Raw genomic sequence first — 25,366 nt, forward strand, 5'->3', positions numbered from 1 at the left:
CACTGACACCTACTGGAGAGAAAAGGAATCACAACCACTTCCCTCACTTGACCACTGCACCTCTTGCCCATCAAGACAACAACAGCAACAACTTGCATTTATATAGTGCCCCTCATGCAAGGAAGCGTCCCAGAGCGCTTGGCAGTGGCAGAGCACGATGCCAAGCCGGGGGGAGGAGGAGGTGATCGTAGGCACTATTGAACAGGAAGGTCTTCAGGCGTGACCTGAAGATGGGGAAGGAAGGGGGAAAGTGGAGGGACAGAGGAAGAGTGTTCCAGAGTTTCCAGATTTCAAAGAAGGCAGACATAGGGATAAATTCTGCACGGCATAGCTCAACATGAAACCATTTCGGGATGGGATTACTGAGTTCAATTTTATTTTATTTATTTATGTGTGTCTGTGTGGTGTGTGTGTGTGTGTGTGGTGTGTGTGTATATATGTATGTATTTATTTATTTTTGATCAGCCAGGTGTCTGTCACAAATCCGTCACCATGCTAGTAATAATAATCCTTGCATTTGATATAATGCCTCATCAAATCATTTAGACGTCTCAAAGAGGTTCACAGGATATACTGTAAAACGGTGTGACTATATTTTGTGGGTGAAACGTGACAGAAATGTCCCACAAACAGTAGTGGATTGAGTATTACCCCCGGAAAGGGATCTGCCAATAATAATAATAAATAATAATCCTTGCATTTGATATAGAATTTCACAGAATATGCTGTAAAGTGTTGACTGTATATTTGTGGGCAAAACGCAGCAGCCAATTGCGCACAGAGGTGTCCCACAAACAGTCGTTGATTGAAAATGACCAATTTTTTTTTGGAGGGATTATTATCAGGTGTGTGGAGTAAGGAAACTTTCCCAAGGTTTTGCCCTGCCTGGAATTAAACCCAAGTATCTCACTTGCAAGGCGAGTGCTCTAACCACTGAACTACAGGACTCAATCGACTAACAACGGGTTCCTACTTACTGCTAGGTAAATAGAGGCATGTGGAGTAAGGAAACTTGTCTTAAAGTTTTGCCCTCCCCCCAGCGATCGAACCCAGGTTCTCTCGCTTGTGAGGCAAGTATCCAAACCAAACTGAGAATTCAATGTATCTCATCTATATATAGAAATTCCAGAGATAGATCTTTAGAATGGAATGCACACTCTCTCCCCGGAAGGATGCATCCTGCTTACCCAATATTAAAAAGTACTAATTTTAATATTATTCATATTATCTAGTATTAGTATTATTAACCAATTTCTGGAATTTCTATGTTTAGGTGGGAAGCATGGAATCTTAGTTTGGTTTGGATACTTTTAAGCACAGTGATGGGTTTCCGCATGTCTCAGCCAACCAGCTGACCAAAATATAGATATTTTATTTTATTAATCCCATCTCCCCGGAATAACTGAGCATTGACAATCTCTTCTTGGTAAATACCATGTAGTGGCCTCTCGGTGGCGGAGCTGCTTGCTGTCCTGATGATTTGCGTATTTATGGCTCAGGCTCTGAGCAAACTCTCTCCCCCTGGAGGCTGGCGGGGGCGGGGCTGAGCCTGTGAAATGGACCAGGTGATATTTACCTGAGGCTGTAAATCACAGTCGCCAGGTAAACCAGAGAGAGAGCAAAGTGGGGACATGGGGACTCCAGGGAGGAAAGGATTTTACAAGCAAGACATCAACACAACGACTTGGGAAGTGCTGGAGAGATACACCAACCTGACTCCCATCGGATCGGGGGCATACGGGAGCGTGTGGTGAGTGAGTGAGTGAGTGAGAGGGACAGAGAGAGAGAGAGAACAAGGCAGCCAACACAGCACAACACAACAGCAGAGCAGAGTGCAGGCTGGAGAGAGTCAGAGGGCTTATTGTTCAGGCAGTCAAATTCTTGCAGAATTTTAATGCGATCAAATCAGTGAGTAAGTGATATGGTGTATTCTGATCCAGGAATGCAAAAAACACAAGAAGAAACAAAGTGTGTGTATGTGGGAGGGAGTAAACGTAAAATGACTTTATAAAGCGATAAGAGTTGGGACTTGCCTCTTGGTGCACCATCCTGGGAAAGAAACTGCCGTGTGAAAATCAGCAAAACTAGTGTCCCAGCCTCCCTCTGCACAGAGAGCCACAGCCCAGCCAGGCGGGGGCAAATGTGGAGATAACTGAGGGGAAAGCCTATCATTATTAAGCATATATTATATAGTATATATTAACAACAACAAGATTACATTTGTATAGCACCTTTCACATCGGGCGGATGTCCCAAAGCGCTGGACAGAGTATGGCATTTCAGAGCTGAGCTGGGGTCAGGGGGGGAGAAGAGAGGGGAGGGGAAGGGGGGTGGCCGATGGCATGGTTGAAGAGGAGAGTCTTGAGGCGGGACCTGAAGGAGGCTAAGGAGGGGGCGAGGCGGAGTGACTGGGGGATGGAATTCCAGAGGTTGGGGGCAGAGTGGCTGAAGGCTCTCCCGCCAATGGTGGGGCGGGTGGGTCAGGGGATGTGGAGCCAGAGCCTGTTATATTAATATGGTGTGCTTGTACACCAGTCCCAAAAAGTTAGTTTGCAGGTGCAGCAGCAACTAAGAAGGCGAACGGCATGCTAGCGTTCATTTCGAAAGGTTTAGAATATAAGAGTAGGGAAGTCTTCCTGCAACTGTATAGGGCTTTGGTGAGACCGCACCTGAAGTATTGTGTGCAGTTTTGATCTCCTTATTTAAAAAAGGGGATACTTGCCCTAGAGGGGGTGCAGCGTAGATTCACTCGGTTAGTTCCTGGGATGAGGGGACTGACCTATGAGGATAGGCTGAATAAACTAGGGCTATATTCTCTAGAGTACAGAAGAATTGGGGGGATCTTATTGAAACTTACAAGATTCTTAAAGGGCTGATAAAGTAGACACAGAGGGACTGTTTCCCCAGTAGGAGAATCTATAACCAGGGTCACAGTCTTAAAATTAAGGGTCAGCCTCTTAGAACAGAGTTGAGGAAACATTTCTTCACTCAGAGGGCAGTGAACTTATGGAATTCACTACCCCAGAAGGCTGTAGATGCTCAGTCCTTGAACATTTTCAAGGCTGAGACTGATAGATTCTTAAAAAATAGAGGGATTAGGGGATATGGGGATATGGCAGGTAATAATAATAATAATAATCCTTGCATTTGATATAGTGCTTTTCACGTCGGGAGGACGTCCCAAAGCGCTTCACAGAACACACTGTAAAGTGAATTGACTGTATATTTGTGGGCGAACGCGGCAGCCAATTGCGCACAGCAATGTCCCACAAACAGTCGTAGATTGAAAATGACCAATTTATTATTGTTTTTGGTTTTGGAGGGATTATTATTAGGCTCTGTGTGGAGTAAGGAAACTTGCCCAAGGTTTCGCCCTCTGCCTGGAATTGAACCCAGGTCTCTCACTTGCAAAGCGAGTGCTCTAACCACTGAGCTACAGGACTCCACAAGAGCACTTGCTTTGCAAGTGAGAGACCTGAGTTCAACTCCAGGCAGGGCAAGTTTCTTTACTCCACACGCCTAATAATAATCCCTCCAAAAAACAAAACAATAATAAATTGGTCATTTTCAATCCATGACTGTTTGTGGGACATTGCTGTGTGCAATTGGCTGCCGCGTTCGCCCACAAATATACAGTCAATTCACTTTACAGTATATTCTGTGAAGCGCTTTGGGACGTCTGGAAGACGTGAAAAGCGCTATATCAAATGCAAGGATTATTATTATTATTATGTTGAAATGTCAGAGTTAGGTGAGAACATCAGCCATGATCTTATTGAATGGCGGAGCAGGCACGAAGGGCCGAATGGCCTACTCCTAATTCTTATGTTCTTATGTTCTTAATATATTAATATAAATTAAATTAATATATTAATATATATTAAGCATATATTGAGTGCTCCCATATGCAAGTTATTGTTGTTTTATATGTGTGTGAGACTGAGCCACATGCACACACATATATACTTAATAATAATAATAATAGTAATAATCACCCTTGCATTTGATATAGCACCTTATCACGTCTTTGAAACATCTCCAAGAGCTTTGGATCGGGGCGTATATCCTGTGAAGCGCTTTGATGATATGATAAGGTGCTATATCAAATGCAATGATTATTATTATTATAAAGTCGGAAACACTGGGAAGGAAATTCAATTCATGTAAACACGAGGTAAACCGGACAGTCAGCACTAGAGGATCTGGATGGGAAATGGGAGATGGGAGAGTGGTCACACACTGGGCAACACCAAACCATCACTGCATAAACACCAGTGGACAATCTTTTGGTCGGTCAACCAAATATATTGTTGTTGATTGAATATTTTTCAATTTATGGCAACAGTATAAATATTGCTACTCAATAGCTACTGGAAACACAACATTGATTAACGCAGACTTAACGAGACGAGATGTGAATGTTTGGTGGGATATCCTTTGTCAGCTGGGTATCTGACACATGCAGCAACTCATCCCTATGCTTAAGAATATCCAAACCAAACTGAGAATTCCATACACATGGAAATTCCAGAGATAGATTGTTGGAATAATACATAAATAATAATAATCTTCAAAGCGCTTCACAGGATATACTGTAAAGTGAATTGAGTGTGTATTTAGTGGGAGCAACACGGCAGCCAATTGAACACAGCAGTGTCCCACAAACAGTCATTATTATCTTTTTTGAGGGATTATTACCTCCAGAAAGCAATCCGCCAATCGACTAACAACTGGGTTCTTACTCGCTGCTAGGTAACCAGAGGTGTGCAGAGGAAGGAAATTTGCCTAAGGTTTCGCCCTGCTGGGAATCAAACCCATGTTCTCTGGCTTGCGAGGCGAGTGTGCTAACCATTTCACTACAAGACTCCTCACGGCCGTCCTTCTGTTGAAACGTTCAACTGAGATCCCATCTGCCTGTTCAGGTGGACATTAAAGATTTCATAGCAACAATTCAAAAAGAGATTTTCTCCCGGTGTCCTGGCCACAATCCCCCAGATAAAACTGATCATTCACTTCATGGCTGTTTGTGGGTCATTGCTGTGTGCAAATTAGCTGCCACGTTCACCTACATAATATGCAAACTTTATGGTAAACCTGTGAAACACTTGGAAAGGTCCTCCTGACTTGAAAGATGCTATACAAATGTAATTTTTCTATTGTCTATCAAATGTGAAGATTGTTATTATCAATAAGGAATATTATTAATATAAGGATTATGATAAGCATTAATTATTAAGGATTATTATGGATTTGTAAGGATCATTATTAAGAATTAATATGTGTGAAACTTCGAACACAGATTTTTGATCCCAGTTTTGGCATCAATGGGTCTAGATATGGCCTGTTGTAACATATTTGTCACTTCTGTTTTAAACTGAAGCCAACTTGTCAATTCAAATTAATTGTATAATAATTACCTTTATCATTTAATTCAGTAGACATTAGAGATCCCCTCCCTGCCCCTCCCTATCCATCCCCGTTCCTCTTTGCCCCTCCACACCCCTTCTCGCCCCACTAGGCCCCTCCCCTCCTTGCCCCTCTCCACCGCTCCCTACCCCTCCCCCCTGACCCTCTCGCTCTCACTCCCTACAGTTCGGCCGTGGACAGGAAGACGGGGGAGAAGGTGGCTGTGAAGAAGCTGCACCGACCATTCCAGTCGCTGCTCCACGCCAAGCGGGCGTACCGGGAGCTCCGGCTCCTCAAGCACATCACACAGGAGAACGTGAGCCACGTCCCCATCACAGCGCAGCCCAATGTAGCGCAGCCCAACACAGCGCACACCAGAGCAGCACAGCCCAACACAGCGCAGCCCAGGCCTGCATAGCACAGCCCAACACAGCGCACCTCAACACAGTACCGCCCAGCACAGCACAGCCCTGCACAGCACAGCCCTGCATAGCACAGCCCAGCACAACACAGCCCTGCACAACACAACCTAGTACAGCCCAGCACAATCCAGCCCATCACAGCCCAGCACAGCACAGAGGTGGGTTTCTCTTTTGGTCTCACCATCTGGAGCCTATTGCGTTTTGGTTAGCTGCTCGCCTGGCAAGCGAGAGAACCCGGGTTCGATTCCTGATATGGGCAAAACCTTAGGCAAGATTCCTTACTCCACACGCCTCTGTTTACCAAGCAGTAAGTAGGAACCCAGTTGTTAGTCATTTGGCGGATCACTTTCTGGGGGAAATAATCCCTCAAAAAAAGTCCAGTCTTTCAATCTACGACTGTTTGTGGGACACTGTTGTGTGCAATTGGCTGCCACAGTTCACGTACAAAATACACAATTAATCCAACAATAATAACAACAACTTGCATTTACATAACGCACCTCACACAAGGTAGTGTCCCAGAACACTTGAACTCACTTTACAGTATATCCTGTGAAGCGCTTTGAGACGTCTCAACGACACGATAAAGCGCTACATCAAATGCAAGTATTATTATTATCTTCCCTCCCCCACAGGTCATCAGTTTGCTGAATGTCTTCACGCCAGATGACTCTTTGAAGGCGTTCCAGAGCTTGTGAGTACACGCGGAACATGGGCCGTGCTCCAAGATTACACAACCCTGCCACGCATAAACAAACACACACACACACCACACAGCCCCACGCACACACAAACTCACACAGCCCCAGACATGCACAAACACACACACACAGACCCGCACACGCAATCCACACACACAGCCCCGACACGCACACCTGTACACACAGCCCCCTCGCTTCAGGACCGCCTTGCTCCCTCACACACTATGATTTTGTTTATTGGTGTGTGCATGTGTGTGCATGTTTCAATGTACATACCCACACAGCCCTATACACACACAACCACAGACTTGCACGTGTGAACATACATACCTATCCACCCACCCACTGTGTCAAAACAGTGTGAGGCCGCAGTAAACCAGGCAAACAGGATGCTGGGTTCTATTAGAAACATAGAAACAGGAGGAGGCCATTTAGCCCCTCGAGCCTGTTCCACCATTCTATAAGATCATGGCTGATCTGTACCTCAAGTTCAATTACCTGCCCTTGCCCCATGTCCCTTAATATCCTGACCTAACACATATTCTGCAGATAGAACACAATTTCCTCTATTGCCAGAGATTGAGAGAATAAACCCAGAACAATACACCAGATACACCTAGTCTCCGGGATAAGAGAGCACAGAGAGTCTGAAGGGCAATTTCAGACAAACATCAGGAAGATTTCTCTAGAAAGATTAATTACTAACAGGAACAGGTAACCAGGAAGGGTTATTGAGGCTATGAAAATTGATTAATTTAACTATCTTCCTTGGGGTATGTGAGATTATCCTACATGAATCGCTATACATAAATGTTGTTATAAGTACTGTACATGTTGTTGTAGTTAAATGTTGGAATTGAGTCCACGCTCTGTGGTGATCGCTAGTCCAGTTCCTGAGCCAGGTGGGTCAGGACACTGCTGGTATCAGCATAGCCAGCCTGACTCATCAGCAGGATTTAGAAGGTTAGACTAGTCACTGGGGGCAGGGACTCTCCCTACTCAGCTCCTGTTAACCCTGCAAGTCAAAGCCCTAATGAGTAGGTGGTCCTAGCTGGATGAGCAGAAGGAAAGCTTGGCAGACAGTGATATCAATGTCAAGCTGTGTGGTTGTAGGTGGTTAGACTCTAGCAGTACCCCAACGCAGACTCAGGGGTCCTCAAGCCTGTGCCAGTACTCTCTGGAATTGGGTAAGCAGGAAGCAGGATTCCTGACACGGGAACATTTCCATCCGTACAAACAACTATATAAATATGTGTGTGTGTGTGTGTGAATTATATATATATACACACACATTGAAACATGGACACACACACACACCTATAAACAAAATCAGAATGCGTGAGAGAGCAAGGGGGGCCTGGAATGTGGGGCTGAGGTACTCATTGCCCCAGGCTGTGAGCTATGTGATCGCCATTTCTAACAGGAATGTGCAGGTTTCACAGGAGCTGGGGGCTGGGTGAGTTGGTAGAGGCTCCCTGTCAATCCTACTCACCTCCGAGACTCTGTCCGAACTTGCTCTGAGTGAGACTGAGAGATTGCGGGAGGGAGGGGTAGTGAGCGGGGAAAGAGTGAACGGGGTGAGGGTGAGCCACGTGAGTGTGAGCAGAGTGAGTATGAGCTGTGTGAGTGTGAGAAACAGATAATAATAATATTAATCCTTGCATTTGATGGGGGACGTCTCAAAGCGTTTCACAGGATTTACTGCAAAGTGTAGTAACTATGTGTTTTCATAGGCAAACATGGCAGCCAATTTGCACACAGCAATGTCTCACCATCAGTGCTGAAGTGATCAATCAGTTTTATGTGGCAATTTGTTGGCCAGGAAAATGGGATATTTAAATAACCTGATTTGAATATTTGTGGGAATGTGAGTATTTGGGTAAAGGCTGGGACAGTGGCAGAACAGAGGTCACACTGAAATTCCTGGGCGGATATGTGCACCACAGGCCTGAACATGCCTGAAATAAGTCCAGAAATATTTTCATATAAAATCTCCTCCCTGTCTCCTCTACTGAAGGAATCTGACTCTCTTTCCCTTCTACAGTTTGGGTGTCAGTCTGGTAACACTCTCGTCTCTGAGTCAGAAAACTGTGGGTTCAAGTCCCATGTGGGGACTTTTAGCTCACAGCCTTGACTGACACCCCAGTGCAGTGCTTGGTGTGTGTTGTATTGCTGGAGGTGCTGTCTTTCTGATAATAATAATAATCCTTACATTTGATATAGCGCTTTTCACGTCTTCTCGATGTCTCAAAGTGCTTCACAGAATATACAGTAAAGCGAATTAACTGTATATTTGTGGGGCGAAATGCGGCAGCCAATTGCACACAGCGGTGTCCCACAAAAAGTGGTGGATTGAAAATGACCAATTTATTATTGTTTTTTTTGATGAGATATTAAACCGAGTCCCATCTGCCTGTTCAGGTGGACGTAAAACATCCCACGGCACTTTTGGCAAAGAGAAGGGAGTTTCTTTTCTCCTGGTGTCCTGGCCAACAATCCCCCAAATAATATTGATCATTTACTTCAACAACAACAACTTGCATTTATATAGCACCTTCACGCAGGGTAGCCAGGCTAGTGTTTGCAAAGTGCTTCATGGCTATTTGTGGAATGTTGTGTGCTGCCACGTTTTCAGAAGATATTACCATTGAGAGGGGACCTAATAGAGGTGGATACAATGATGAGGGGTTTCGACAGGGTGAGCAGGGAGAAGTATTTCCATGTGAGTTAGTGACTAGTGGACACAGATATGAGATAGTCACAAGAGAGCTTGGGAGAAATTCTTTCACACAGAGAGTTGTTGGGATGTGAAACTTCCTGCCAAGCAGAGGTGGTAGAGACAGAATTCATTGTGGATTTCAAGAGGTATGTGGGCAAGTATATAAAGGATAAGGGCATGAAGGTGTATAGAACAGTGCAGTGGGATTGATTAAGCCAGTGTAGATTCAATGGACCAATGGCCTCCTTCTACATTATAATATGATTCGATGTCCCTCGGTGAATTGTGTTGCGAGATCTTAATGTCCACCTGAACAGACAGACAGACCGACCGATCGACGGACGGACGGTCGGACAGACGTCTGGTCTGAAGGATGGCACGTCAAGACAGTGCAGCACCTCCTTAAACAGCATCAAACAGCTTGGATGTGAGCTCAAAGTTCTGAGGTGGGGTTCGAACCCACAACCTTCTGACCCAAAGACAAATTGCTGAATGAAGACTCAAACCCCTCTTTCTCTCTTCACAGTTACATGGTGATGCCCTTCGTCGCTCGGGATCTCAAACACATCATGAAGAAAGAGAAACTGACTGAGAACGTGATGGTTTTCTTCCTGTACCAAATCCTCCGGGGTCTCAAGGTGAGCAAGAGGAGTTGTAAGAGGTAAATAGGGAAGAATGGACAGATGGGATAAAGGTTTGAGTGCCGTGTATTCAAATCTGACCAGGACCCGCACAAAGGTGGGGTTGGAGCTAGTGTTTGTGAACGTAATAAAATGTTAAAAAAAATTAAAAAGTAATAAAATAATAAAAGATAGCCAATATGGGTTCATGAAAGGGAGCTCCTGACAAACTAATTTACTGGTTTTCTTTGCCTATTTGACAAAGGAGCTTGATAAGGGTAAGGCAGTGGATGTTGTATTTCTGGAATTCCGTCAGGCCTTCGATATAGTTCCTCATGAAAGGCTGGTGCTGAAAATAAAGAAAGCTGGAATCAGTGGACGTAACTTGCAATGGATGCATAACTGGCTGAGCAGTAGAACCCAAAGGGTAGTGGTACTTCAGGCTGGGAAAATGTTACCAGTGGAGTTCCACAGGGGTCTGTTTTGGGACCTCTTTTATTTAACATCTTCATAAATGATCTGGAGCTAGGAGTCACAAGCACAGTGGCTAAATTTGCAGATGACACAAAGCTAATGTAGGTGGTAGACTGCAAAGATGAACAGGATAGGTTACAGGAGGACCTGAACATACTTGGAATTGGGCAGATCGATGGCAGATGAAATTCAATGTTGAGAAATGCAAAGTGCATCACGTGGGAACAAAAAGCAACGGACTTTTATTTAAATGGGAAGAAAATAATCTGTATGGAAAATTATAAGGATCTGAGGGTCTTCTGATTGACAATAAATGGAAGTTATCGCAACAGTGCTTGGTAGCAGTGTGGAAGGCAAACCAGATGCTGGGTTGTATTAAAAGTGCAATATTAAGCTGAAATAGTGGGGTAACCTGGCAATTTATAAATCACTGGTGAGACCACACTTGGAATACTGTGTGCAGTTCTGGTCACTGCAATATAAAAAGGATATTGCGGTGATTGAGAGGATACAGAGGAGGGCAACCAACATGATTGAGGGGCTGGAGGGACTGGACTATGAGGAGCAATTAGGTAATAAACTGGGCATGTTCACACGGGAGAAGAGGAGGTTGAGGGGCGATATGGTTATGGTCTTTAAGATTCTGAAAGGACGAGATAATGATAAGCTGTTTTATCTGTACTGAACAATAGAACCAGAGGATACGGCCTGCGATTGAAGGGGGGTAAATTCAGAACAATTCTGTGAAGACACTACTTCAGTGAGTGAGTAGTAAACTGCTAGGGAGACAGTGTAAGCAGAAAATATTGTTTGTTTCAAGAACAAATTAGATACATTTCTGCTAGAAAATAATATCTCAGGAATCAGCATATAGTTTGGGTTACGACATGCCAAGCGACAGCCAGGATGATGGAAGGCGAACTAAATGGACCTTGGTCTTCTATCACCAGCAAATTCTTATGTTCTTAACGAGAAACTAAATGCTGTATGCAACAAGAAGAAGAATCCTTGCATTTGATACTATATGTTCGGAGTCCTGTAGCTCAGTGGTTATAATAATAATAATAATAATCCTTGCATTTGATATAGCGCTTTTCACGTCTTCTCGATGTCTCAAAGTGCTTCACAGAATATACTGTAAAGTGAATTGACTGTATATTTGTGGGCGAACGCGGCAGACAATTGCGCACAGCAATGTCCCACAAACAGTCATGGATTGAAAATGACCAATTTATTATTGCTTTGTTTTTTTGAAGGGATTATTATTAGGCGTGTGGAGTAATGAAACTTGCCCAAGGTTTCGCCCTGTCTGGAATTGAACTCAGGTCTCCTGCTTGCAAAGTGAGTGCTCTAACCACTGAGCTACAGGACTCCACAAGAGCACTGTTTGTGGGACATTGCTGTGGGCAATTGGCTGCTGCGTTCTGGAAGATGTGAAAAGCGCTATATCAAATGCAAGGATTATTATTATTATGTTGAAATGTCAGCAAGTGCTTCACAGGGAAATTGCTATGCGGTGCAATTACTGTATTTGAAGGTAAGCATGAACAACTAATTCCCACACAGCAAAGTCCCACAAAGAGCCATGAGTGAATGGCCAATTTTATCTAGGGGAATCTTGGCCAGGACACCAGGAGAAACTCTTCTTTTTGACTTGTGCTATGAGATCTTTAATGTCCACCTGAACAAACAGACAGGGCCTCTTTATGAATAGTGTGATCTTTAATCCATCTGAACGAGCAAAGAAGACCTCAGTTCCCTCAGCACTGTACTGGAGTGTCAGCATAGACAACGAGCCCAACATCCTGACGTAGAGCTTGAATTAACAGTCAGCAGAATTACTTACTCTGAACTCATGGCAGCATTCTTGCCTCTGAGTCAGAAGGTTGTGTCCCTTGGTTACTCACTACCCAACAAGGGCAGCCTATTATGTGGAGTCCTGCAGCTTAGTGGTTAGAGCACTCGCCTCGCAAGCGGTTTGATTCCTGGGCAGGGCAAAACAATGGGCAAGTTTCCTTACTCACTGCTCCTGTTTACCTTGCAGTAAGTAGGAACCCAGTTGTTAGTCGATTGGTGGATCACTTTTCTGGGATAACGATCCCTTCAAGAAATGTATTAACAATAATTTTGTCACTCAATCCACGACTCTTTGTGGAACACTGCTGTGCACAATTGGCTGCTGCATTTTGCCTACAAAATATACAGTCAATTCACTTTACAGTATATTCAGTGAAGCGCTTTGAGACGTCTCGAAGAGGTGAAAAGCCGCTACATCAAATGCTAGGATTATTATTATATTACGCTAACTTTATCAAACCCTTTTATAATTTTAAACATCTCTATTAGGACCCCTCAAGATCTGGGCGACATGAACATAATACTCCAAATGTGGTCTAAACATGGTTATTTGGGGTACATTGCTGTGCGTAAATTGACATTCACCTATAAATACGGAATCACTACGCTTAACACTTTACATTAAACTTTAGAGTAGATCTTATGAAGTGCTTTGAGATTTTAATAAAATAATGAAATGGCCTGCAATTGAAGGGGGTTAAAGTCAGAACAAATCTGCAGGATTACTACTTCAGTGAAAAAGTAATAAAATGTATGGAACGGGCTCCTTAGGAAGGCGGTGGAAGCAGAAAGTGTTGATTCTTTCAAAAACAAATTAGATAGATTTCTGTTAGGAAATAATATCTCAGGATAATAATAATAATAATCCTTGCATTTGATATAGCGCTTAATATTTAGTCTGGGACATGACATGTGCAAGTGACTGCCAGGATGGTTGAAGCCAAACTGGATGGACCTTGGTCTTCTTTTGACTAGCAAATCCTTATGTTCTTATAAGGCATTGTATCAAATTGAATTATTAATGTAAGAAGTTAGCAGGGGAAGTTGAGTAGAGCTTCAACAGGGATTAAGCTAAAATGGGCTGAATGGCCTTCTTCTGTGTTGTAAAGTTGCTCGGCCCCGGGATCCATTATTGTGAAGCGCTCTGAGACTCCGTCCAGAGTGGAGGGCGCCATATAAATCCAAGTTGTTGTTTTTGTTATCAATCATTCTTTACTGCAGTGACGAGCTCCAGGAAAGAGGTGCATATTCCATTCTGGAAACGGGGACAATTCCAGAGTGAAACTCTCAGTAGTTTGGTTTGGAGACAAGTTGCAGGTTGCGTAATAAAAATGATCATCGATGTCCATGTCGGATCAGAAAGCCCACCAATAGCAGGACACTATGGTTCTCTAATCTTGCCCAGTATTTGCATAAACAAAGATAGTCTCATTAGTACAGCGACAGCATTCCAGCTCCCCACCCAATTCTGTGTGTACTGGTTTGGGGTGGAGAACTAAGAGGAGCAGAAGATTTCCCCTGGTCTTATAATGCTTGTATTTGGTACAGAGCCTTTCCTACATGGAATCCATCCTCATTTGTCCACATGATTCAGTGGTGCCTGTGTGATGTGAGGTTCACTCAATGGCATTCCAAGCTGTAGCTGCTGACCGTTGCCCTCGATCTATAGTCACTTTTGTGTTGGTGTGTGAGCTACTGTGATGATACTCACTGATCCTGTGTCTGGTTTCTCCCACAGTACATCCACTCTGCTGGGATTGTGCACAGGGTAAGACATGCTCTGTCATCACTGTTTACCCAATGTGTGTAAAGTATCTGTAATCTGGTTGGAGGGAATGAGGGAGGAGGAGTGTGTTTGTTGGGGTGGGAGGAGTGGGGTTTGGAGGGACAAGGGAAGGAGAAATGTTGCAGCCTAAGATGACAAACCATCACAACAACAACAAATATTACATTTGTATTGCGCCTTTCACGTTGGGAGGACGTCCCAAGGCGCTGGATAATCAGTGTTTCGGACTCGAGCTAGGGGGCGGGATTGAGAAGGGTGGAGGGCAGGGGGGGAAGGAGGGTGATGAAGACACGGTCAAAGAGGTCTTGAAGGAGGCAAGGGAGGGTGAGAGCGATGCGAAGGAACTGCGGGATGAAGTTCCAGAGTGGCTGAAGGCCTGCCCGGCAATGGTGGGGGCATAAAGCAGGCTGGAGCCCGCTGAGCGGAGGGAGTGGGCAGGTTAGTAGGGGGTTAAGAAGTCACAGAGGTAGTGGGAAGCAAGGCCATGGAGGGCTTTGAAAGTGAGGACCAGGATCTTGAACTGTATCCCATGTGTGATGGGAAGCCAGTTGAGTCGGGCAAGGATGGGGGTGATAGGGTCGTGGAGCCTGGTGCAGGAGAGGACACAGACTGCAGAATTCTGGATGATCTGCAAACTATGGAGGGAGGAGTTGGCTATTATTATAATAATAATCCTTGCATTTGATAGAGCGCCTTTCACATCAGCGAGATGTCTCAAAGTCTTCACAGGATGTAGTGTAAAAAAGACTGTATTTTGTGGGCGAAACATAGCAGCGAGTTGCGCACAACAGTGTCCCACAAACAACCATGGAGTGAGTATTTTATTTTGTTTTGAGGGCCAGGACACTGGGAAAGAGAAAATCCCTTCTCTTTTGAATAGTGCCATTAGATCTTTAATGTCCAACTGAACAGGCAGAGAGGGCCTTGGTTTAACATCTCATCTGAAGGATGGACAATATTTTGTCCTAAACGTATGATTGTGCAGAACTGTGGAAAATGCTTAAATTCAGTCTTAGTCTAGCATGACTCTCCAGTGTAGTGCTGGGTGGTGCTCTGCAATGTCAGAGGTGCCATCCTTCAGATGAGATTTTAAAATGAAGTCCTATCTGCCTGTTCAGGTGTACTTTAGAAAATCCTGTGGCACTTTTCAAAAATAGAAGGGAGTTTTTTTCTGTGTTCTGGCCAACAATCCCTCAAATATGATTGGTCACTCACTTCATGACTGTTTGTGGGACACTGCTGTGCGAAATTGGCTGCCGCGTTTCGCCAACAAAATATACAGTCAATTCACTTTACAGTATATTCTGTGAAGTGCTTTGAGATGCTTCGAAGACGTGATAAGGCGCTATATCAAATACAAGGATTAATTTAGAAACTGGTTAATTTTAACTGTCGCAAAAAANCTTCCAAATTATAATTGCATTTAAGAATTTTCCGCAATATTGTACGATCTTAAATCTATGGGCAAAATGGCTTACAGACTAAGATTAAATGGAATTTCAGACTTCTGGTGCCCTAAATTAAAAATGAGTAAAATTGTTGCATTGACATTTTTTTTCTTTCTTGCAGGATCTGAAACCTGGTAATCTGGCCGTGAACCAGAATTGTGAATTAAAGGTAGGCATCCATCTCCCCCACTGTCTGGACATCATCAAGCCAATGGGAAGCTTGGGTTTTAGCTATGAGCTTTAACTACAACAACAACAACAACGCTTTAACTACAACAACAACAGAAACCCAATCATGGATTGAAGTGACCAATTTTTTTTTGAAGGAATTTTTACTCCCAGAAAAGCGATCCACCAATCCACTAACAACCGGGTTCCTACTTACTGCTAGGTAAACAGAGGCATGTGGAGTAAGGAAACTTGCCCAACATTTCATCCTGCCGGGAATCAAACCCATGTCTCGCTTGCGAGGCAAATGCTCTAACCACTGAGCTACAGGACTCCACTAATTAGCACAAGGAACAGACTTTAAGAAAATTGCAAATTTGTGAATTAAGTAACATTCTATTCTGTAATTGGCTGGTGTCTCCTGTCCACCTGCCAAACATTACTATGCTAGCTTCCTTGACCTCGGTCTTTGGAATACTTGTTTCAATAATTCCATAAAAGGAACTGTAATTGGGGATTCTGCTAGTCTGTACTATTGTCAAGGCTCAGGATGGGAGATATGCTGTGATATTGTAAGCTTTTACAACATTCTGAGAATCAGTTCTTTAATTTGTTTGCAGATCTTAGACTTTGGATTGGCACGTCACACAGAGGCCGAGATGACAGGCTATGTTGTCACCCGCTGGTACAGGTCCCCTGAGGTTATTCTCAACTGGATGCACTACACCCATGCAGGTGGGGGTCTGATATTTCAAAGGTCACTCAATCCACAACTGTTTGTGGGACACTGCTGTGTGCAATTGGCTGCTGTGTTTCGCCCACAAAATATGCAGTCAATTCATTTTACAGTATATTCTGTAAAGCGCTTTGAGATGTCTCAATGATGTGATATCAAAAGCAAGGATTATTATTATAATTATTGTTTGTGGGTGTACGTGGTGTCCCAGTAATGTCCCAGAAACAGTCATGAAGTGAATGACCAGTTTTATCCATGGAATTATTGGTCAGCGCAGTGAGAGAAACTCTCTTTTTCTTTCGAATAGTGCCGTGGAATCTTTAACATCCTCCTGAACAGGCAAGCGGGACCTCAGTTTAACATCTAATCTGAAGGACAGAAACTCTTCCCTCTCCCCGGCCCCCCAGCTCTGCTGAAGTGTGAGCCTGGATTATATGCAAGTCCTAGCACAAACTCGAAACCTTCTGACTCAATTCAAACTTTGGGGCGAGAGTGCTACCGACTGAGGCAGACATAGTTTGAGAAAGCACGTTTACACAGATTCATGTAGTAGCGCTTTTCAAGTTTTTTTAAAAAAGAGATGAATTGGAAATTAATGTTATTATGGTGGCAAACACGACAGCTCATACAACACAAAATTAATCTGCCCCATCAATCTCTTATTGGTGATTGTTGGCCAGGACACTGGTTGAAGGAAACTCCCCTGGCTCTGGATTTCCTCTGTTTATTTTGAAGCCAGTTTTCTCCAAATTCTATTTTGAGAGCTACAGGAAACCAACTTCAAAGTTAAGTATTCAAAATTTAGATGCTCCAAAACGCTACATTAGTAAAGTAAATCTAGACGGGTGGAATTTCGATCAGATGATTGTTTGAGATCCCATAAACAGTAATGAGATGGTTGGAATTTGGATGAGGAGAGAATGATGTCACATTTCTGGGATGTAAACTAATAAAATAATAATCCTTGATGTGTGCAATTGGCTGCTGCGTTTCGCCCACAAAATATACAGTCAATTCACTTTACGGTATATTCTGTGAAGCACTTTGAGACGTCTCAACGAAGTGATAAGGCGCCATATCAAATGCAAGGATTATTTTTATTAGTTATAGCACCTTATCACGTAGCCAAGGCATCTCAAAGCGCTTCACAGGATATGCCGTAAAATGGTGTCATGTGTATTGTGGGTGAAACACGGCAGCCAGTTTATACACAGCAACAACAAAAACAACAAAATTACATTTATAGAGCACCTTTCACATCAGGAGGACATCCCAAAGTGCTGAACAGTTAGGTGTCGAGCCCTGAGCATGGGGGAGGGGTGGGTAGGGGTGAGGTAAGGGGAGAGGTGGGAGGCAGACCAAAGGCACGGTCGAACAAAAGGGTCTTGAGACCAGCCTTGAAGGAGGCAAGGGAGGAAGCGAGGCGAAGGGACCTTGGGGTGGAGTTCCAGAGTGTGAGGCAGAGAGGCTGAAAGCCCGGCTACCGATGGCAGGGCGGGTCGGGCGGGAGACATGGCGCAGGCCGGAGCCCGCTGAACGGAGGGAGTGGGCAGGTTGTTAGGGAGTCAGCAGGTCAGAGAGATAGGAGGGGGCAAGGCCATGGATGGCCTTAAAGGTGAGGACGAGGATCTGAACTCGATCCTCTGGGGGATGGGGAGCCAGTGGAGTCGGGTGAGGGTGGGAGTGATGGGATCACGGAACCTGGTGCATGAGAGTACACGAGCTGCAGAGTTTTGGATGATCTGCAGCTTGTGAAGGGAAGAGTTGGGAAGGCCGATGAGGAGGGAGTTCCCGTATTCAAGCCTTGAGGTGACAAATGCATGGGTGAGGGTTTCAGCAGCCTGAGGGAATGAGGCAGTGGTGGAATCTGGCAATGTTGCGGAGGTGGTGGTAGGCAGTGCCGGTCATGGCGCGGATGTGGGGAAGAAAGGACAGTTCAGGGTCAAACAAGATACCCAGGTTCCTGACTGGCTTAGTGAGGTTGAGTGTGCAGCCGTGGAGGCTGATGCTGCAACGCCCGAGGTGCTGTGTTCCATAAACAGTGAATCACCAGAATGCAGTAGTGACGGGTGGGGGTGGTGGGGGGTAATGTGGGGAGGAGGCTAATTCCTCATATGACAAGTTAGACGGAACCAAAATTAATGATTTCAAAATAGTGGCCAACAAAACCAGTCCAGGTTTTTGTGATCTCTTCATTTGCAGCCATCTATTGTTGCTGAGACCTGGATTCAAAGCTTTTATGCATTCTGCTTCAACCACTGTTTTTTTTACTGCATTCCACTTCCTAATGCTCAGCGTACAAACATTCTCCAACCTCTCCCTTTATTGATGATCTGAAATTAATGCCCTCCAGCTACCATCTCAGCTGCCATCCAGGTAGATAGTTTAGCAGAGAAGGTACCAGAGATCAGGAGCGGCTGGTGTTTAGAATTTTGGGATGGGTTTTCTGCTGCTGCACATTCCTCTGTTTATGTGCCAGCCTGGTGCGATGGTAGAGCTCTCGTCTCAAAGTCAGAAGGTTGTAGATTCAAGCCCCATGTCTGGACTTCCATCACATATTTTGGCTAAGCTGATGCTCCAATGCAGTGCTGGGGGTATGCTGCATTGTTGGAGGTCCTGTTCTTTGGATATGAAATTAAACGAAGGTCCCTTTTCAGGTGAACATTAAAGATCCCATTAGCACTATTTGAAAAGAGAAGGGAGTTTTTCTCTCCTAGTATCCTGGCCAACAATCCCCCAAATAAAATTGGTCTTTCACTCCATGGCTTTCTGTGGCACAAACTGACATTCACCTAAAAATACGGTAAAATCCTGTGAAGTGCTTTGAGATGTCTTCCTGAAGGCGTTCTATCAAATACAAGGGTTACTTTTATATTACTAAGAATCTGAAAGTCTCTTTTGCACTGGAGTTGACATTTTGCACTCAGGCTGAGAATAATATGGTGTGAGAATATTAAAGTTGTGATAGGCTGAACAGTACCAGATTATCAAGACAGGTTAGCGAGTCAGTGAGAGGATTTAAGATTATTTGAAATAGAATTAAAGGGGAGGGGAGAAAATATTTCTTTCTGAGAACATGGAATTCTCAGCCAAAAAACAGAGTTCAAGCAGTCAGTAAATTGTTGTTAAAAGGAACAGAGAGCAGTTTGAAGAGGAGGAATAGCACAGACCTGATGGGTGAATGGCCTGTTTCTGTACTGTAGTCCTCTCTGCTCCCACAATCTCAACCCTCACCTTCAGCTCGGGTGCCACGATAGGGCTCTTGGGACATCCTCACAACATGAAAAGCATTGTATAAATATACATTTGTATTTGTAATTCCTATGTAACAATCTAGATCTTTGGTGTGCAATTACTGCCTCCTGCGTTAATCTCTCTCCACGGTGGTATGGACACAAAGGCTTAAACTGGCCCTTAGACTGTCAAATGACCAACTAATGACAGAAATCGCTGGGAACACTCAGCAGGTCAGGCAGCATCTATGGAGAAAGTGAATCAACGTTGACTCACTTCCCTTTCTCCATAGATGCTGCCTGACCTGCTGAGTGTTCCCAGCGACTTCCATTTTTGTTTCAGATTTCCACCACTATTTTGTGTTTTGACCAACTAATTACTATCCTTTGGAGGTGGGGGTGGGTGGAGGGGAAGGTAAATGAGGTCTTCTTAGGTTCCAAGATGAGATGTTTCAAATGTGTCCACATTCCGGAAAATCACTAGCCATGGGCATCGCTTAGTGTCCAGTGGAATTGTGTAATGTGTGAGAATGCAACAACAACGAGATTATATTTGTAATCTTTCACGTCGGGAGGACGTCCCAAGGCGCTGGACAGTGTACAGCACTTATCTAACTGCAGACTAATCTCCAGCAGGTTTGGGTTGAGTTTATTACGTTGAGTGACTTTACATTGAGTAACTCCTCCCTTCTCTTGCAGTGGACATCTGGTCGGTGGGATGCATCCTGGCTGAGATGGCCACTAGCCGGGTTCTCTTCCCAGGATCTGACCGTATCCTTTCGTAATAGTAGCAACGGTCGTCCCTTAAAGTTCCTTTCAGCAAGATTCCTTCCATGTTGAGTGAGCGCTCTCAGAGTGTAGCCCAATGATGGGAGCTGCTCCTTCTCTTTCAAAACCAAAATGTTTGATTCAAGTTATACTGAAACCAGGAGCTGATTCATTTCACTTTCAAAAGGCTCATCCACAAGTCAACCCCAACCATCTCCACCGGAAACATTGCTCATCACGAACCATTATCTGTGGTGTTTGTGGTGCTGCTAGCCCTCAGTGTGTTCGAAGAATGCTAGGAACTCACTGAAGTTAGACTGCTCCACATTCCAGCTCTCTATTCCTAAGTCTGCTAGCACTTCCAACTCTGAGTCAGAAGGCTGTGGGTTCAAGCGCAACGTCAGGACTTGGAATCACATAGTCTAAGCTGGCTCTTCAATGCAGAGCTGGGGGAAGTGCAGCATTATTGGAAGTATATCCTTAAAATGGGATGTTTAAACCGAAGTCCCATCTACCTGTTTCAGGTGGACGTTAAAGATCCCGTGGCACTATTCGGAAAGAGAAGGGAGATTCTCCTGGTGTCCTGGCCAACAATCCCCCAAAATAAAATTGGTCACTCACTCCATGGATGTTTGTGGGACATTGCTATGCAGTGTTTCACCCATAAAATACAGTCACTGCACTTTATAATAAATTCTGTGAAACGCTTTGAGATGTCTATGCCCCTTCTTGCACCATTGGATTCCTTCCACCTTCCCTGTTTTGCCCACAAAATATATGGTCAATGCACTTTACAATATATTCTGTGAAGCGCTTTGAGACATTGCAACGACGTGATAAGGCGCTATATCGAATGCAAGGATTATAAATATTATTCATTATTAATTGAAAACCTCAATTTATTATCTGGCTCTGGCTTGCAGACCAGCTGAGAGCTAGGCTCTGGGGATATGAGCGGCCTGTAAGGGGGTGACCACCTGCTTACTTAACAAATGTGCTCAATGGCCAGCACATAGTGAGTGAGGCATCCTTAACTCTCCTCTACAGATTTTGATCAGCTGAAAAAGATCTTGGATGTGACGGGGAAGCCGCCACAATACCTCATTGACAAGATGCAGAGCAAGGATGTATGTATAACTCAGCCGGGTGTCTGACACATGCAGAAACCCATCACAATGCTTAAGAATATCCAAACCAAACTGAGAATTTCATTCATCCCACCTACACAGAAATTCTAGAGATAAATTTTGGAATGGAATACACATTCTCTTCCTGGAGGGACGCATCCTGCTTACCTAATTTCAGAAAGTATTAGGCACAGGTTGGCAAGAGCCAAGGCTTAGGGACCCCAGTGTGTGCTCTGGGGTAGCTGCTGGAGTTTTAATCAGCTAAAACTGCATATCTTGCCAAATAGCACTGTCTGGCAAGCTTTGCTGCTGCTTGTCCAGCTGGGACCACCTAACCTTTAGGGCTTTGGCTTACAGACTTAACAGGAGCGGAGTGTGAAGAGTCCCTGCCCTCAGTGACTGGTCTGCCCTTGCAGGTCCTGCCGATGAGCCAGATGGCCATCTGTGCTGTGATCAGCAGTGCCCTGGAATACTGCGGACCTGCCCGGCTCAGGAACTGGATTAGAGACCGCCACAGAGGACTGGCTTGATTCTGACATTCCATTGCCAGTTCAGCTCCAAGGAGACCCAGCTTACCTGTGTTAGATACTTAAAGCTACAGTAACCTGAGTCATTCGCTCACTGCCACACTGCTGCGCCCCTCCCACCTCCCGCCCGTGGCCCCCGGACTGACTGACACTGGTGTTTTGCTGCACTGTTGCTGAGTAACCATGATTGTGGCTGAACATCTCTCATTCACGCCTCCTGCACAGGCCAGAGACTACATCAGTGCCCTGCCCCCGCGGGAGAAAAAACATTTTCAGCAGGTGTTCCCCACAATGAAAAAGCAAGGTATGGGGGATTGTATGTATGTCGGGTGGGGGTGGGGGGGGAGGGCAGGTAACAGACAGTGAGCAGTGGTGGAGGAAGAGTCAGTGACTGACTGTCAGCTCCATCTGTTCCTCGTCTCCTTTCCAGTCAACTGCCCTGTGCTCAGTGCTGGCTGCAGTTAGGAGAGTGAGCACAATGAGTGGGATATTAACCTTGACCAGTTTGCTGATGGTGAAAAGCATCAGGCAAAAGAAGCTGTCAACTCACAATGAAAAGAGTATACTGTGCTTTGCAATATACTACAAGTGGAATCCCATAGCGGATTGGTTAGCGCACTGACCTCACAAACGAGAGGAACCGGATTTGATTCCCAGGCAGGGCAAAACCATAGGCAAATTCTCTTACGCCATACGCCTCTGTTTAACTAGCAGTAAGTAGGAACATGTTGTCATTTGATTTGCGGATAAATATCCACTTTTTAAAAATTTTTTACTCAACCCATGAATGTTTGTGGGACATTGCTGTGTGCAAATAGCTATGCATTTCGCCAACAAAATACATATATAATCCATTTTACAATATAACCTATGAAGCGCTTTGAGATGATAAAGCACAATGACATGATAAGGCGCTATATCAAATGCAAGGATTAATATTGTTATTATAACCACTGGTCAGTGTAACCCAAAGGTTGTCTCCTCCCTTAGATAACTCATCACTGAGCCCTTTTCCCTTGGAGTGACACATTTTCAGGAGTTCACTGTATTTATTTCAATGGATGACCTGATGAGGAAGAGCCTCTGCCCAATTTCTACCCAATCCCTCTTTGCTGTATTAACCAGAGGAAATAAATATTAAATGTTAATTTGAAAGAAAACAGAGGCCACTCTTAGGGCCTACATTGTGCTTTGGCAGGATTATTATTTAATGATTAATATTATGAAATGGAGAGAACCATTATCAAAGGTAAGTGGGAAAAGTGTTAATGTCGACAAAGGGAGAAACTGCAGGACATTTTATGGAGTTCAGATCCCTGATGTGTATCCAGAGCTGGGGTGCCCACGAATGACTTACCTGACCTTGAGTCTCCCTCCCTTCCTCTTTACCTCGCTCACTCATTCCCTCCCTTCCTCCCACATTCACTCCCTTTGTCCCTCCCTCCAGCTGTGGATCTGCTGGAAAAAATGTTGCATCTGGATCCTGACAAGAGAGTAACGGCAAGCGATGCACTGGCCCACGTGTACCTGAGCGAGCACCATGATCCCGACAGTGAGCCCGTAGCCGAACCCTACGATGATTCCTTCGAGAGTCTGAACCTGAATGTGGAGGACTGGAAAAGTAAGTAGCAGGAATCAATTCAAAGGAATTCCACCCCTGCCTGGTGTCCATGTGCTGTGTAGACAGGCAGCTTGATCCAGTAAACACCATGTAAACAGCAGGTTCTCTATGGTCACTGGTCACCCCCCTCTATATGGTTTAACATCTTGTCCTTTGGATGAGATGTTAAACCAATGTCCTGTCTGCTTGTTCAGGTAGACGTTAAAGAACCCACAGCGCTATTTAAAAAAAGAAGGGAGTTTCTCTATCCCGGTGTCCTGGCCAACAATCCCTCAAATAAAACTGGTCACTCACTCCATGGCTGTATGTGGGCCATTGCTCTGCACAAACTGGCTGCCACATTTCACCCAGAAATTAGTCACTCCACTTTACTGTGAAGCGTTTTAAGACACTATGACGATGTGCGAAGGCGTTATATCCAATGCAAGGATTATTATTATAGTCACTGGCCCAGAGGTTGTCTCTTCCCTCTACCTGAGTCCAGAAGTTCTTTTGCAGCTGGTAGAGATAGCCTGATAACACATAACTCGTGGCTGCCCGATCTGAAAAAAACAGATAAATGGCTTTTTGATGGTATTGTAATGTTAATTTGAAATCTAAGTCTGTGTTTGGCCACAGGTTGGATGTTCACAGCCGCCAGCAAATTGCTAGGAGCATTCAACTGGTACAGGATCCAGGCTTGATTTGAGCTGTGTAGCAAGCCTGAACTGCCATAATGGGCATTTTATTGTAAACTTGCATTTCCACTTTTAAAGCTGAGCTTTTGTATTGTAGGTCTTCTTCACCTGGAGATCACAACCTTTGACCCCGGGAATCCCAGACAAATGGCAACCTGATGGGCTGAGTTTACCTGTGTGACGTGAGGAGTGCTAGTGATGGGCAGGGCTTCCTCATTCATTCCAGATTCTACACAGACACAGCCAGTGTGTAACTCTCTCTACACACACAAACACAGCCATCGGTGTAACTCTCTACACACACACACAGCCATTGGTGTAACTCTCAACACCACACAGCAAGTGTGTAACTCTCTACACACACACAGCCATTGGTGTAACTCTCTACACCACACAGCCAGTGTCACAAGCTTGTATTGTATTTAACAAAGCAGTGATTGTGAGCAAAACACAGTAAACTGTCTGACTGTATGCACACTTGGATCAATGAGCGCAAAGGACGTAAAGTTTGTAATAACATCAGCTCAATCTTCACCTGTAGTAACCAGCCACAACCCATCAGTACAGCCACTGATGGGAAAGGTTTGTATCTGGTACGAGCGGCCACACCTGTAACATTTGAGGATGTAACTGACTCCAGGAATTGCTTCCTCTTTCCTTCAGTAACTGCTCTGCCTGTGTCCTGTATTATGGTCATGTTATATGTTCTGGTGCTGCAACCAACTTTAATAAACATTTGGAGATTAGTTTATAGTCAGTCATCCTTCACAAGCTGAACTCATCCATTTATCTGCCTTCCCACTCAATCACCTCACCCCAAAACTCTGCAAATTGCTTATTGTTAGATATCTCTCTAGTTTCTTCTTGAAAGTTAATATGGATACACAATGTAATTTTATATTTATACAGCACCTTTCACATTTGGTTTGCAGGGTTATCAGAAGCTGAGTGGGAAGAATCTCTGCCACTTGTGACTGATCTGGCCCCCAAGTCCTGCTGACAAGGCAGGCTGGCTGCACTATATACTCCACCTCACCATTAGTGAGCAAGCTTTCAGCCACTTCGCTTTCTGCAAT

At 44.5% G+C, this 25,366-nt stretch overlaps 1 protein-coding gene across 2 annotated transcripts; it reads left to right on the forward strand.

The window, feature by feature from the left end:
- The first annotated feature begins 1,540 nt into the window (after positions 1-1,540).
- On the forward strand, positions 1,541-25,036 carry zgc:171775 (STKc_p38 domain-containing protein). 2 transcript variants are annotated; one of them, XM_007890255.2, is made up of 12 exons: positions 1,541-1,750; positions 5,593-5,722; positions 6,464-6,522; positions 9,775-9,886; positions 13,938-13,967; positions 15,555-15,602; positions 16,222-16,336; positions 20,270-20,341; positions 21,386-21,465; positions 22,218-22,296; positions 23,440-23,613; positions 24,388-25,036. In XM_007890255.2, the coding sequence occupies exons 1-12, from the start codon at positions 1,632-1,634 to the stop codon at positions 24,447-24,449; spliced, it is 1,080 nt and encodes a 359-aa protein (XP_007888446.1). In that variant the 5' UTR covers positions 1,541-1,631; the 3' UTR covers positions 24,450-25,036. The 2 variants fall into 2 exon arrangements, with proteins under 2 accessions (XP_007888446.1, XP_007888447.1); XM_007890256.2 differs by lacking the exon at positions 13,938-13,967.
- The last annotated feature ends 330 nt before the right edge of the window (positions 25,037-25,366 follow it).

The sequence above is a fragment of the Callorhinchus milii genome, unplaced genomic scaffold (genome assembly GCF_018977255.1).
Source record: "Callorhinchus milii isolate IMCB2004 unplaced genomic scaffold, IMCB_Cmil_1.0 Scaffold12, whole genome shotgun sequence".
NCBI classification, from domain to species: domain Eukaryota; kingdom Metazoa; phylum Chordata; class Chondrichthyes; order Chimaeriformes; family Callorhinchidae; genus Callorhinchus; species Callorhinchus milii.

Bases quoted from the DNA above. Each gene is read 5' to 3' on its own strand.
- zgc:171775 (XM_007890255.2), top strand. From the start codon at position 1,632: ATGGGGACTCCAGGGAGGAAAGGATTTTACAAGCAAGACATCAACACA. The intron at 9,887-13,937 runs GTGAGCAAGAGG...TTTCTCCCACAG, and splicing joins AAATCCTCCGGGGTCTCAAG to TACATCCACTCTGCTGGGAT. The intron at 20,342-21,385 runs GTATCCTTTCGT...TCTCCTCTACAG, and splicing joins TCTCTTCCCAGGATCTGACC to ATTTTGATCAGCTGAAAAAG.